Below are 12866 nucleotides of genomic sequence, written 5' to 3'. Positions count from 1 at the left end.
TAGATGAATAGCTGTTGTTAGATCTGCCTCGTAGAGACAGACACAGGAGATGTAGATGAATAGCTGTTGATGTTAGATCTGCCTCGTAGAGACAGACACAGGAGATGTAGATGAATAGCTGTTGATCTTAGATCTGCCTCGTAGAGACAGACACAGGAGATGTAGATGCTGAATGTGATGAATATGTCATCTTCGCAACCTCTGTTTATCCCACTCATTCTCCTGACACACATTTAGCTGGGCTGTCACACAGCATTGTCAGAACGTTTACGCGTGCGTCGTCGCAGCGTTCCCGCGCGCCGGGAGGTTTTCAGCAGCTTCTCTGAACTCTTTGATTTCCTTCTCCATTTCATGTGATGGGCTTTCTCTCTCTCTCTCTCTCTCTCTCTCTCTCTCTCTCTCTCTCTGTCTGTCTGTCTGTCTGTCTATTTTTGTTTTTCTCCTGGCCAAGTTGTGGCTGTGTGTGTCGTCTCTTTGACAGTAGTCTCTGAGCTGTCACTCAGCGCTCTGTCTTCCTGTCTCTGTGAAGTCACTCTCCATTAATAATGGCGGTGTTGCTGAATATTTTACGCTGTCGCTCGGCAGTACATTATCCCATCTTTGACGCCACACAGCGACAGAAAGACAATTGTCTGCCTGGCAAAACTTTTATTTCAACCGAGAGCTCTTGTGACTGAGACTTGTGTTGTGTGAGGAAGTTTTACATTTTTCTGTCGTCGCCCCCTAGAAAAGGCAGAGGATATTATTTTTCCTGTTGAACATCTATTATTGACACTATCTAGGAATAGTGTGTGCTGTTTCATTTAGAAAAGACATTAGCACTACTATAACAGTGTCCAGTCAGTCTATTAAGCAGGTTAACTACTTTGTGCACTGTCACCGTGTTCAAGAACATTGGAGTTGTCTTACATTCACATGGAAGGAATACACCATTGTCTTCTTCCTCTTATCGTTTGAATAGCTCTGTCACAGGAAGGTGGATTGTAGATGTTTGTGTGTGTTTTTTTCCCCCCCTACAATGGCTAATCCATTGTAGTTGACACAGGACTGTGTTGTAGATAGAATTACAGATGAACTGATTTGCGACAAGCCTCTCGCTTGTCTAACCTTAACTCTAACTGGTGTCCCCTCTCTCTCTTTCTCTCTCTCCACCCATAGGTGAGCAGGGAGCGGTGACCATGTTCCCTCTTTTCCTGTTAGACAATCACATGACTGCACGCGAGCTGGGGTTCTGGAACGGCGTGATCGCCATGGGCTTCTCCATCTGTGGCTCCTCCCTCGGCGGCCTGCTGCTCTCCCAGTTCAGGTAGTGTTCAGGGGCAACACGCCCCTGGAGGCGTTTCCAGTTCAGGTAGCGTTCAGAGGCAACACTCTGATTTCAGCTTTACCTAACTCACATGCTTCCATGACTTGTTTTGTAACTCATTTGAAATACTCACCAGCTGTTTTCAAATCATCTGTCTGTTATCTACAGTGCCCATTTCAGCTTCACATGTCTCAGAAGCATCCCTTTCTGTGGCACAGATATCGCATCACCTCCACTTCACACACTGGGATGTATATGTGTGTTTCAATGGAAGTGAACACAGCCCTCAGAGCTGTGTAGCCCCTCTCTCTCGTTCTCTTTCTCTCTCTGTCTCTGTGTGTGGCCCCCCAGTGTGAGATGTGTGGTATGATGGCAGCATGGGGAGATGCTGTGTAGCCTCCAATATTTCTTAGAGAGGTAAGGAGACAGGCCCCAACAGAAACACTAGGCCCTGTAACTTCTACATCTGATAATGCAAAACCATCCAACAATAATCAACAACTTCTGTTTAGGTCAATAGAAATTGTCTTTTTTATTTTTTTTATTTAAAGAGATCATAGATCAAAAACTCATAGATTTTTGTTTTTTATACTGTGCAAAATGTCACTCAGTGTAAGTTGAACTCTCTTTGGCCTCATCTTTTTTTTTCTCCCAATAGCTTGAAGTTCAGTCACAAGTTTGGACACACCTACTCATTCAAGGATTTATTATTATTTATTTATTTTATTTGATCTACATTGTAGAATAATAGTGAAGACATCAAAACTATGAAATAAATCAAAATATATTTTAGATTCTTCAAAGTAGCAACCATTTGCCTTGAGTTAACTGCACCTCAGAAATTGCAGCCCAAATAAATGCTTCACAGAGTTCAAGTAACAAACACATCTCAACATGAACTATTCAGAGAAGACTGCATGAATCAGGCAGAATGCCCTGTATAGCAGTCCACATACCGCAGGACCTAAGGTTCTGATTCCACACAAGCAGATCTGACTAGACTACAAAACTTTCCAGGATTCTGATCAAATTCCTGCAAAGAAACCACTACTAAAGGACACCAATAATAAGAAGAGACTTGCTTAGGTCAAGAAACACAAGCAAATGGACATTAGACCGGTGGAAATCTGTCCTTTGTTCTGATGAGTCCAAATGTGAGATTTTTGGTTCCAGATGTGTGGTTCCCACTGTGAAGCATGGAGGAGAGGTGCTTTGCTTTTGACACTGTCTGTGATTTATTTAGTATTCAAGGCACACTTAACCAGCATGGCTACCACATTATTCTGCAGCGATACGCCACCCCATCTGGTTTGCTCTTAGTGGGACTATCATTTGTTTTTCAAGAGGACGATGACTCAACACACCTCCAGGCTGTGTAAGGGCTATTTGACCAAGAAGGAGAGTGATGGAGTGCTGCATCAGATGACCTTGCCTCCACAATCACCCGACCTCAACCCATTTGAGATGGTTTGGGATGAGTTGGATCGTGGAGTGAAGGAAAAGCAGCCAACAAGTGCTCAGCATATGTGGGAACTCCTTCAAGACTATTGGAGAAGCATTCCAGGTGAAGCTGGTTGAGAGAATGCCAAGAGTGTGCAAAGCTGTCATCAAGGCAAAAAATCTCAAAAATAAGATATATTTTGAAATGTTTAGCACTTTTTTTTGGTTACTACATTATTCCATATGTGTTATTTCATCGTTGTGATGTCTTCACTATCATTCTACATCTGGGAAGGTTTTCTACTAGATGTTGGAACATTGCTGCTGGGACTTGTTTCCATGCAGCCGCAACAGCATTAGTGAGGTCGGGCACTGATGTTGCGAGCTTAGGTGTTGCGCTTGGGTCGCAGTCTGTGTTCCAATTCATCTCAAAGGTGTCCGATGGGGTTGAGGTCAGGGCTCTGTGCAGGCCAGAGTTCTTCCACACTGATCTCAACAAACAATTTGTATACAGACCTCACTTTGTGCACGGGGGGTATTGTCATGCTGAAAAAAGAAAGGGATTTCCCAAAACTTTTGCCACAAAGTTGGAAGCACAGAATCGTCTAGAATGTCATTGTATGCTGTAGTTTTTAAGATTTTCCTTCATTGGAACTTAAGGGCCTCCCCTGAACTATGAAAAACAGACCCAGACCAATATACCTCCTCCACCAAACTTTACAGTTGGCACTGCATTGGGGCAGGTAGCGTTCTCCTGGCATCTGCCAAACCTAGATTCGTCCATCAGACTGCCAGATGGTGAAGCGTGATTCATCACTCCAGTGAACATTGCTCGTTGTGTCGTGCCTAAGAACAGCCCTTGGCTGTGGTATATTGGCCCTATACCACACCTCCTCTGGCCTTATTGCTTAATACTACCATTAGCGTCGATCTGAAATATGCCCTATATGAAGAGAATACCAATATATTGTCTTTGTATTAAGAAGTCTGCACAGCTTGCTCTGAGTTTTTTTTTTAACCTTTACTACCTGTAAAATAAGTCCAAATACTTTTTGTTTGAAATCTCTTTCACCAAAGTTCTCTCATATTTTTGAGGGTACTTCTTTTCTGTCTGTCTTTCTCCCTCGGCCTTTCTTTCTTGTAAAGGACTCCGGCAGAATTGTCACATTTTCACAAACGGAGGTGCGTTCACCTGACACTGTACACTCAGTCCAGATTCCCACAGAGTAATTCCCATCCCTCTCCCCCCATGTCCCAACACACACACACACACACACACACACACACACACACACACACACACACACACACACACACACACACACACACACACACACACACACACACACACACACACACACACACACACACACACACACACACACACACACACACACACACACACACACACATATTACACAAAGCCTATCCACCAGGCCGTTTCAATGCTCTAAAAGCTCATTTGGACGCTTATCCTGGGCCCCATCAGAAACGCTTGAGTGGCCAGAGACTGACCCCCTTACACAGATCGCCATCGGCAACCTGAGAGCCTATATGGTATCGGGGCCTAGCCAGTGTGAGGTGTCAGTGGCGAGGCAGGTTCTCCTCTCTCGCCCCATCACTACGGCAACTCCCCAGAGAGCCAGATTTCAAAGAGTGTCATTGAGAAGGGAGGGAATAATGAACGAAGGGAAAGAATGTCTTTAGCATGTGAATGATAGCAGATTGTTTTTCAGGTTGGAAGGACCCTGTAGGTCCTGTAGGCTTACAGACTGAGAATGGACAGAAGGAGACAGATTCTATTTGATATACCATTTTGGGATAGTTTGTAGGTCTGTCCCTTTTTTTCTTTCTTTTTTAACATTTTGTTGCATTACGAAGTGGTATAGAAATTGATTTAATTGTGCTTCCCCCCGTTGATCTACAGAAAAATACTCCATGATGTCAAAGTGAAAAGAAAATTCTACAAAACGTTTACAAATTTAATAAAAATGAAATGACTGTAATATAGTATAATTATTCATACCCTTTGTTTAGGCAAGCCTAAACTAGTTCAGGAGTAACATTTTGCCTAACTAATCACATAAGTTACATGGACTCACTTTGTGTGAAATAACATGATTTTTAATGACTACCCCTTCCTCTGTCCCCCATACATACAGCACAGATTCAACAAACAAAAAAAACAGGGAGCATTTCGAAAGCCTCATGAAGAAGGATAGTGATTGGTAGATGCTAGACAAAAATAAACCAAGATGGCGCTAAGCACAGGCAAGATCCTCAAGGAAAACCTACTTTTAATCAGACATTGGTAGAGGAATACACCATTCAGCAGGACAATAACCTATAACATAACGAATGTTCCTGAGTGGCCAAGTTACAGTTTTGACGTAAATCTGCTTGAAGATCCATGGCTTGACGTGAAAGTGACTTTCTAGCCGTGACACCCAACACCTTGACAGAGCTTGAAGAGTTTTGTAAATAATAATAGGCTAATATTGCACAGTCCAGGTGTGGACAGCTCTTAGTCTTTACCCAAGAAGACTCACAGCTGTAATCACTGCCAAAGGTGATTCTAACTTGTATTGACGCAGGGGTGTGAATACTTATCTCATCAAACTATATTAGTGTTTCATTTTACCTACATTTTTACGACATGTTAGTTTCAAAGTATTTTTGTAGACAAAAAAAAGACAATTTAAATCCATTTTAATCCCACTTTGTAATCCAAGGGGGGTGAATTCTTATGAAACCGACTGTATGCTCACATTAGCCTGAGTTCAAACTAAGCTGTGGTAAGGTCAATGTCAGATGGGTTGAATAGATTTCAGATATCAGACAGTGACACGGGCCAGGTTCGTCTGATTGACAGGGACCTTTTTGGAGAATGATTGCCACAGTGGTAATCCCTAGGTGACACACACACACACACACAACGCACACTGCTCTAAGAGTGTCCTGATGGTCATTAATTCACTTCCACGCTGGGGAGGTTCTTAGGTTATTGATTACCACATGAGCCATGCCCACCGGGAGACAAAGCTCTTAGACTATCAGGGAATCGATTAGCGTCTGGCGACACGCCGTGTGTGTGCATGCGCTCACTCGTGTGAGCAACTGTAGAGGGGAAATATTGTGTTTGTTTTTGTTAGCATGCACATACTTCACAGTATTCTTTATCCGTGTGTGTGTCAAATTGCATTTGTCTCCTCTTAGCACAATTGTTTTTATCTAGAACATAAGAGGGTTCTCCAGCTGTCCCCATAGGAGACCCCTTGTTGGTTCCATGTACAACCCTTTCCACACACAAAGCCAAAAATGTTTTTTTTTTACCAGGAAACAAAAAGGTTTCCTCTTTGGGGACATCCAAATAACCCTTTTGGAACCTTTTTATTTTTAAGAGTGTGACTCGTTGTTTGTCTTGTGTGTCTCCACAGTATTGGCTCTCTGATGAGGCGGGTGTTTGTAATGCGGACGGTCAGCATGGTGTTCCAGAGCTCCCTCCTGACTGTGTTGGAACCCTCCCCACTCATGAAAGGTGAGAGAAGACCTGACCGCACTCTTTACTAGGCAGCATAGGCATCAGTTCACCCACTTAACCATGGACATACAAGTACATCATTGACTCTAACCAGCCTGTCCTTAGCCACTAATCTCGACTTACGCGCGTCCCTAGTCCCCCTCTAGCCACATCTATTTGTCCATCCGTAGCTCGATATCTTTTATGATGTGGGAGCAGGTGACTGTGGGACTGATGAATGAAGGCCTCACTGACTCATACAGGTAGCTATGAATATTAGACCCACACAATATACATATTAGATATTAGACCCACAGAATATACAGACCCACAGGGCTCCCAAATCGATCCGCTTTTGGACATGAAAGCTGCACTGGGTGGACTTTACCGGATACCCATACATGCGTCCACAACTGCGACACTTCTAACCCACCGGGGTATACAGAACTGGGGACTGCGTCCAAGATGTCCGACCGTTGTTTTGTCGATTCATGGATGTCCAGGTTGCGTCCTCCTAACCCCACATGCCCCCTGTCCCCATGGCGAAACAAATAACACGTTGTGTCATGTGCGACCATCAAATTTGATACTCAATTTTTTTTATATATTGTTTTTTATTGAACCTTTATTTAACTAGGCAAGTCAGTTAAGAACAAATGATTATTTACAATGCCGGACTATCGGGTGTTCCAGAGCTCTGCCTTGTTCAGGGGCAGAACAACAGATTTTTACCTTGTCAGCTCGGGGATTCGATCCAGCAACCTTTCGGTTACTGGCCCAACGCTCTAACCACTAGGCTACCTGCCATCCCAAAGTCCATTCAGTATGTTGCATAAGCCATGCGTGCTCCCCAGCCAAGCAGAAAGGGGGTTCAAATAATTATTGTTGTCAAAAAAGAATGAAAGGGATTCACTGCTAGGATACACTAGAATATCTTTGTAGATCTACAAATCTCAGATCCCCCCCTCTCTGCTCTCTCCGTTTTAATTTCATGCAAATGAAGGAAAGCTGAATGAAGAACAGAAGCTGTCTGTGTGACCTGTTTGAACCTTTGTTGAGCTGTTCACTCTGGAAACCTCGAAGTGGAGGCCTCCCACTTGTGATGTCAAAGATCCAAAAATGTGACAATGTTTTGCTGCAAAATTCTTAATATTACATGAGTGCCCCCTTCTCTCACTCTGATGAGCTGAGTTTGGTGTCTCGCTCTCTGAATCTTATGAAATGGAGAAGTCTTATTCAGCAAAACTCGTCATCTGTGGTGAATAATTCACCGTCAGTGGGAGCTGAGAGATGCTCTGTTTTGCCTGCGTTCTGCTCTCTTCTCCTGAGAGGGAACGACTTGATTGGGGGAACGCGAGGAGACGCCCCCCCACTTCTACCTTTGTTCAGCAACAAATCAGTCTCCTCACACCATCCAATTTCTGAGCGAAAAGGGAGATTTTAAATGGCGCTAACGTAGAACCGGATGTGCCGTAATGTCTCCCAGCATTGTGCTACGGTGTTCACATTGAGACGTGTCAAGTTTCTCAGGCTGTGTTTGTGCCCCTCAGTTATGGCTGTGTTGAGTTTGAGCGTTCAGCACTTCCTGGGCGGCCTCATCACCACGCTCACCTTCACGACCATGATGCACTGCACACAGAGAGCGGAGGAGAGTGTACAGGTAAGAGCCACTCTCTACACACCTGTCAATACAGTACCTACAGTGCCTTCAGAAAGTATTCATCATACCCCTTGACTTATTCCACAAAAATTTGTTGTTAGATTGAATTCAAAATGGATAGGTTAAAAAACATATATAATCTATTCTATCTACACACAATACCCCATGACAAAGTGTAAACACGTTTTTATTAGTTTTTTTGCAAATTTATTGAAAAATGTAATACAGAAATATCTCATTTACATAAGTATTCACATCCCTGAGTCAATACATGGCAGCGATTACAGCTGTGAGTCTTTCTGGGTAAATCTCTTAAGAGATTTTCTAACCTGGATTGTACAATATGGTAATTTCACATCAAGTTGGGTGTTGATCACTGGTAGACAGCCGTTTTCAAATCTTGCCATAGATTTTCAAGACAATTTTTAGTCAAAACTGTAACTAGGCCACTCCGGAACATTCAATGTCATCTTGGTAAGCAACTCCAGTGTATATTTGGCCTTGTGTTTTAGGTTATTGTCCTGTGGAAAGGTAATTTTGTCTTCCAGTGTCTGTTGGAAAGCCAACTGAACCAGGTTTTCCTCTAGGATTTTTGCCTGTGCTTGTCTGTTTCCTTTTATCCTAAAAAAACTCCCGTCCTTGCCGATGACAAGCATACCCATAACATGATGCAGCCCCCACCATGCTTGGAAATATGAAGAGTGGTACTCGGTGATTTAGTTCTGTTGGATTTGCCCTAAACATAATGCTTTGTATTCAGGACATAAAATTCATCTTTTTGCCACATTTACTACAGTTTTACTTTAGTGCCTTATTGCAAACGGGATGCATGTTTTGGAATATTTTTATTCTGTACAGGCTTCCTTCTTTTCACTGTTATTTAGGTTAGTATTGTGGAGTAACAACAATGTTGTTGATCCAGTCTCAGTTTTCTCCTATCACAGACATTAAACTCTGTAACTGTATTAAAGTTACCATTGGCCTCATGATGAAATCCTGGAGCGGTTTCCTTCCTCTCTGGCAACTGAGTTAGGAAGGACGCCTGCATCTTTGTAGAGACTGGGTGTATTGAGACACCATCCAAAGTGTAATAACTTCACCATGCTCAAAGGGATATTCAGACCCATTGACTTCCACATTTTGTTACGTTACAGCCTTTTTCTAAAATGGAATACATTTTTAAAAATCCTCATCAATCTACACACAATACCCCGTAATAACAAAGCGAAAACAGGTTTTTAGAGATGTTAGCAAATGTATTAAAAACAGATACCTTTTTTTTAAAGTATTCAGACCCTTTGCTTTGAGACATTGAACATCCTTGATGTTTCTACAACTGGATTGGAGTCTACCTGTGGTCAATTCAATTGATTGGACATGATTTTGAAAGACATCTACCTGTCTATGTAAGGCCCCACAGTGGACAGTGCATGTCAGAGCGAAAACCAAGCTGTGAGGTCGAAGGAATTCTCTGAGACAGGATTGTACCATGGCACAGATCTAGGGAAGGGTACAAAAAATGTCTGCAGCATTGAAAGTCCCCAAGAACACAGTGGCTTCCATAATCCTTAAATGGAAGAAGTTTGGAACCACCAAGACTTTTCCAATAGCTGGCTGCCCAGCCAAACTGAGCAATCGTGGCAGAAGGGCCTTGGTCAGGGAGGTGAGGAAACTTCCAGAAGGACAACCATTTCTACAGCACTCCATCAATCAGGCCTTTATGGTAGTGGCCAGACAGAAGCCACTCCTCAATAAAAGGCACATGACAGCCCGCTTGGAGTTTGCCAAAGAGCACCTAAAGGATTCTCAGACCATGAGAAACAAGATTATCTGGTCTGATGAAACCAAGATTGAACTCTTTGGACTGAATGCCAAGCGTCACGTCTGGAGGAAACCAGGCACTGCTCATCACCTGGCCAATACCGTCCTTACAGTGAAGCGTGGACTGGGAGACTAGTCAGGGTCAAGGGAAAGATGAACGGAGCAAAGTACAGAGATCCTTGATGAAAACCTGCTCCAGAGCGCTCAGGATCTCATACTGGGGCGAAGGTTAACCTTCCAACAGGACAACGACCCAAAGCACCGAACCAAGACAATGCAGGAGTGGCTTTGGGACATGTCTCTGAATGTCCTTGAGTGGCCCAGCCAAAGCCTGGACTTGAACGCGATCAAACATCTCTGGAGAGACTTAAAATAGCTGTGCAGCGACGCTCCCCATCCAACCTGACAGAGCTTGAAAGGATCTGCAGAGAAGAATGTGAGAAACTCCCCAAATACACGTGTGCCACGTTTGTAGCGTCATACCCAAGAAGACTCAAGGCACTAATCACTGCCAAAGATGCTTCAACAAAGTACTGAGTAAATGTAATATTTGTTGTACATTTACAAATATTTCTTAGCCAGGTTTTGCTTTGTCATTATGGAGTGTTGTGTGTAGATTCAGAAGGGTGTATTTAAAAATAATCAATTTTAGAATAAGGCTGTAACGTAACAAAATGTGAAAAAAGTCAACGGGTCTGAATGCTTTCCCGAATGCACAGTAATTTTCTCCTGAATGTATTTAGGATTGCCATAACAAAGGGTTTGAATACTTCTTGACTCAAGACATTTCAGCTTTTTTTATATATATATATTTGTAAGAAATGCCTAAATACTTTGACATTGTCCGGTATTGTGTGTAGACCAGTGGCACAAAATCGCAATTTAATCCATTTAATCCGAACCAAAACATTGTCTAGATAGAAAGTTGCTTAAAATGTAGTAGGGACGTCAAAGGTTCTGGCTGCTGCACAGATCCTATGGATGCTCTAGTCTAGAGCGCCTGGTTTAGTTGTGAGTATTTTTTTTTTCTCTCAATGGTTAAACTAGTGAGAAATCTTTGATCAGTGAACAAATGTGAATTTGCTTAATTTACGATCTTAAATTAAGACATTGAAATATTTGGCCATGTCTAATTCATGTAAATGACGCTGCTTTCCATGTGGACAGTATGTGTTACTACATTACACAAGCTGACGTCTTAACCACATCCTTTTTACCTCAGATTGGTCATGTTAGTATAAAAGTTTATAGTCAGCACGATGACACAAGTTCCGTAGCTTAAAACAGACCAATATCTTTGGTTTTGTAATGCTGATTTCTGTCATATTAGCTGGGGGTCACAGGACTTTTCCTTTTCTTTCACAAACTGTACGTGTAATTTTTATTTTTATTTTTTTACCCCTTTTTCTCCCCAATTTCATGGTATCCAATTGTTGTAGTAGCTACTATCTTGTCTCATCGCTACAACTCCCATACGGGCTCGGGAGAGACGAAGGTTGAAAGTCATGCGTCCTCCGATACACAACCCAACCAAGCCGCACTGCTTCTTAACACAGCGCGCATCCAACCCGGAAGCCAGCTGCACCAATGTGTCGGAGGAAACACCGTGCACCTGGCCACCTTGGCTAGCGCACACTGCGCCCAGCCCGCCACAGGAGTCTGTGGTGCGCGATGAGACAAGGACACCCCTACCGACCAAGCCCTCCCTAACCCGAGCGACGCTAGGCCAATTGTGCGTCGCCCCACGGACCTCCCCGTCGCGGCAGGTTACGACAGAGCATGGGCCAGGGACTCTGATGGCACAGCTGGTGCTGCAGTACAGCGCCCTTAACCACTGCACCACCCGGGAGGCCCCGGTACGTGTAATTTGGGACGATCTCTCCATAAAAGTCGCTGACCACACACCAATAAGCGGACTTGACAGTTAAACTCTCACTTAAATAGGAGCCAACCGTTGACACTGGTGATATCCTATGGCTATTTCAGCCACACCCGTTGCTGACAGGTATATACAATTGAACACACAGCCATGCAAATCTCCATAGACAAACATTGGCATTAGAATGGCCTTACTGAAGAGCTCAGTGACTTTAAATGTGGCACCGTAATAGGATGCTACCTTTCCAACAGGTCAGTTTGTCAAATTTCTTCCCTGCTAGAGCTGCCCCGGTCAAATTTAAGTGCTGTTATTGTGAAGTGGAAACATCTAGGAGCAACAACCGTACAGCTGCGAAGTGATATGCCACACAAGCTCACAGAACGGACCACCGAGTACTGAAACACGTGTAACAATCGTCTGTCCTCCGTTGCAACACTCACTACAGAGTTCCAAACTGTCTCGAGAAGCAACGTCAGCACAAGAACTGTTCGGCGGGAGCTTCATGAAATGGGTTTCCATGTCCGAGCAGCCGCACACAAGCCTAAGATCACCATGCGCAATGCCGAGCGACGCTGGAGTGGTGTAAAGCTCGCCGCCATTGGACTCTGGAGCAGTGGAAATGCGTTCTCTTGAGTGATGAATCAAGCTTTACCATCTGGCAGTCTGACGGACTAATCTGGGTTCTGGTGGATGCCACAGAACAAGATCTGCCCCAATGCGTAGTGCCAACTGTAAAGTTTGGTGGAGGAGGAATAGTGCTATGGGACTGCTTTTCATGGTTCTGGCTAGGCCCCTTAGTTCCAGTGAAGGAAAATCTTAACGCTACAGCATACATTCTCGAAGATTCTGTGCTTCCAACTTTGTGGCAACAGTTTGTGGAAGGACCTTTCTTGTTTCAGCATGACAATACTCCCATGTGCAAGGTTCATAAAGAAATGGTTGGTCGAGATCGGTGTGGAAGAACTTGACTGGCCTGCACAGAGCCCTGACCTCCACCCCATCAAACACCCTTTGGATGAATTGGAACGCCGACTGCGAACCAAGCATAACGTTCTTGTGGCTATATAGAAGCAAGTCCCCGCAGCAGTTTTCCAACATCTAGTGGAAAGTCTTCCCAGACGAGTGGAGGCTGTTATAGCAACAAAGGGGGGACCAACTCCATATTAATGCCAATGATTTTGCAATGAGATGTTCGACAAGCAAGTGTCTACATGCTTTTGGTCATATAGTGTACCAGAAA

At 43.7% G+C, this 12866-nt stretch overlaps 1 protein-coding gene across 7 annotated transcripts in view; it reads left to right on the top strand.

The window, feature by feature from the left end:
* mfsd3 (major facilitator superfamily domain containing 3) overlaps positions 1 to 12866 on the top strand; it is a 38256-nt gene that overhangs the window by 20700 nt on the left and 4690 nt on the right. For all 7 annotated transcript variants that reach the window (XM_035735571.2, XM_035735572.2, XM_035735573.2 and 4 more), the window contains exons 3-5: positions 1159 to 1306; positions 6184 to 6284; positions 7817 to 7926. In XM_035735571.2, coding sequence (XP_035591464.1) covers positions 1159 to 1306; positions 6184 to 6284; positions 7817 to 7926 — 359 coding nt within the window. The remainder of the gene's footprint in view (positions 1 to 1158; positions 1307 to 6183; positions 6285 to 7816; positions 7927 to 12866) is intronic.

This window comes from Oncorhynchus keta, chromosome 25 (assembly GCF_023373465.1).
Source record: "Oncorhynchus keta strain PuntledgeMale-10-30-2019 chromosome 25, Oket_V2, whole genome shotgun sequence".
NCBI classification, from domain to species: Eukaryota; Metazoa; Chordata; class Actinopteri; order Salmoniformes; family Salmonidae; genus Oncorhynchus; species Oncorhynchus keta.
Note: the sequence above shows the minus strand (reverse complement) of the source record. Positions and strands in the feature narration are given on the sequence as shown.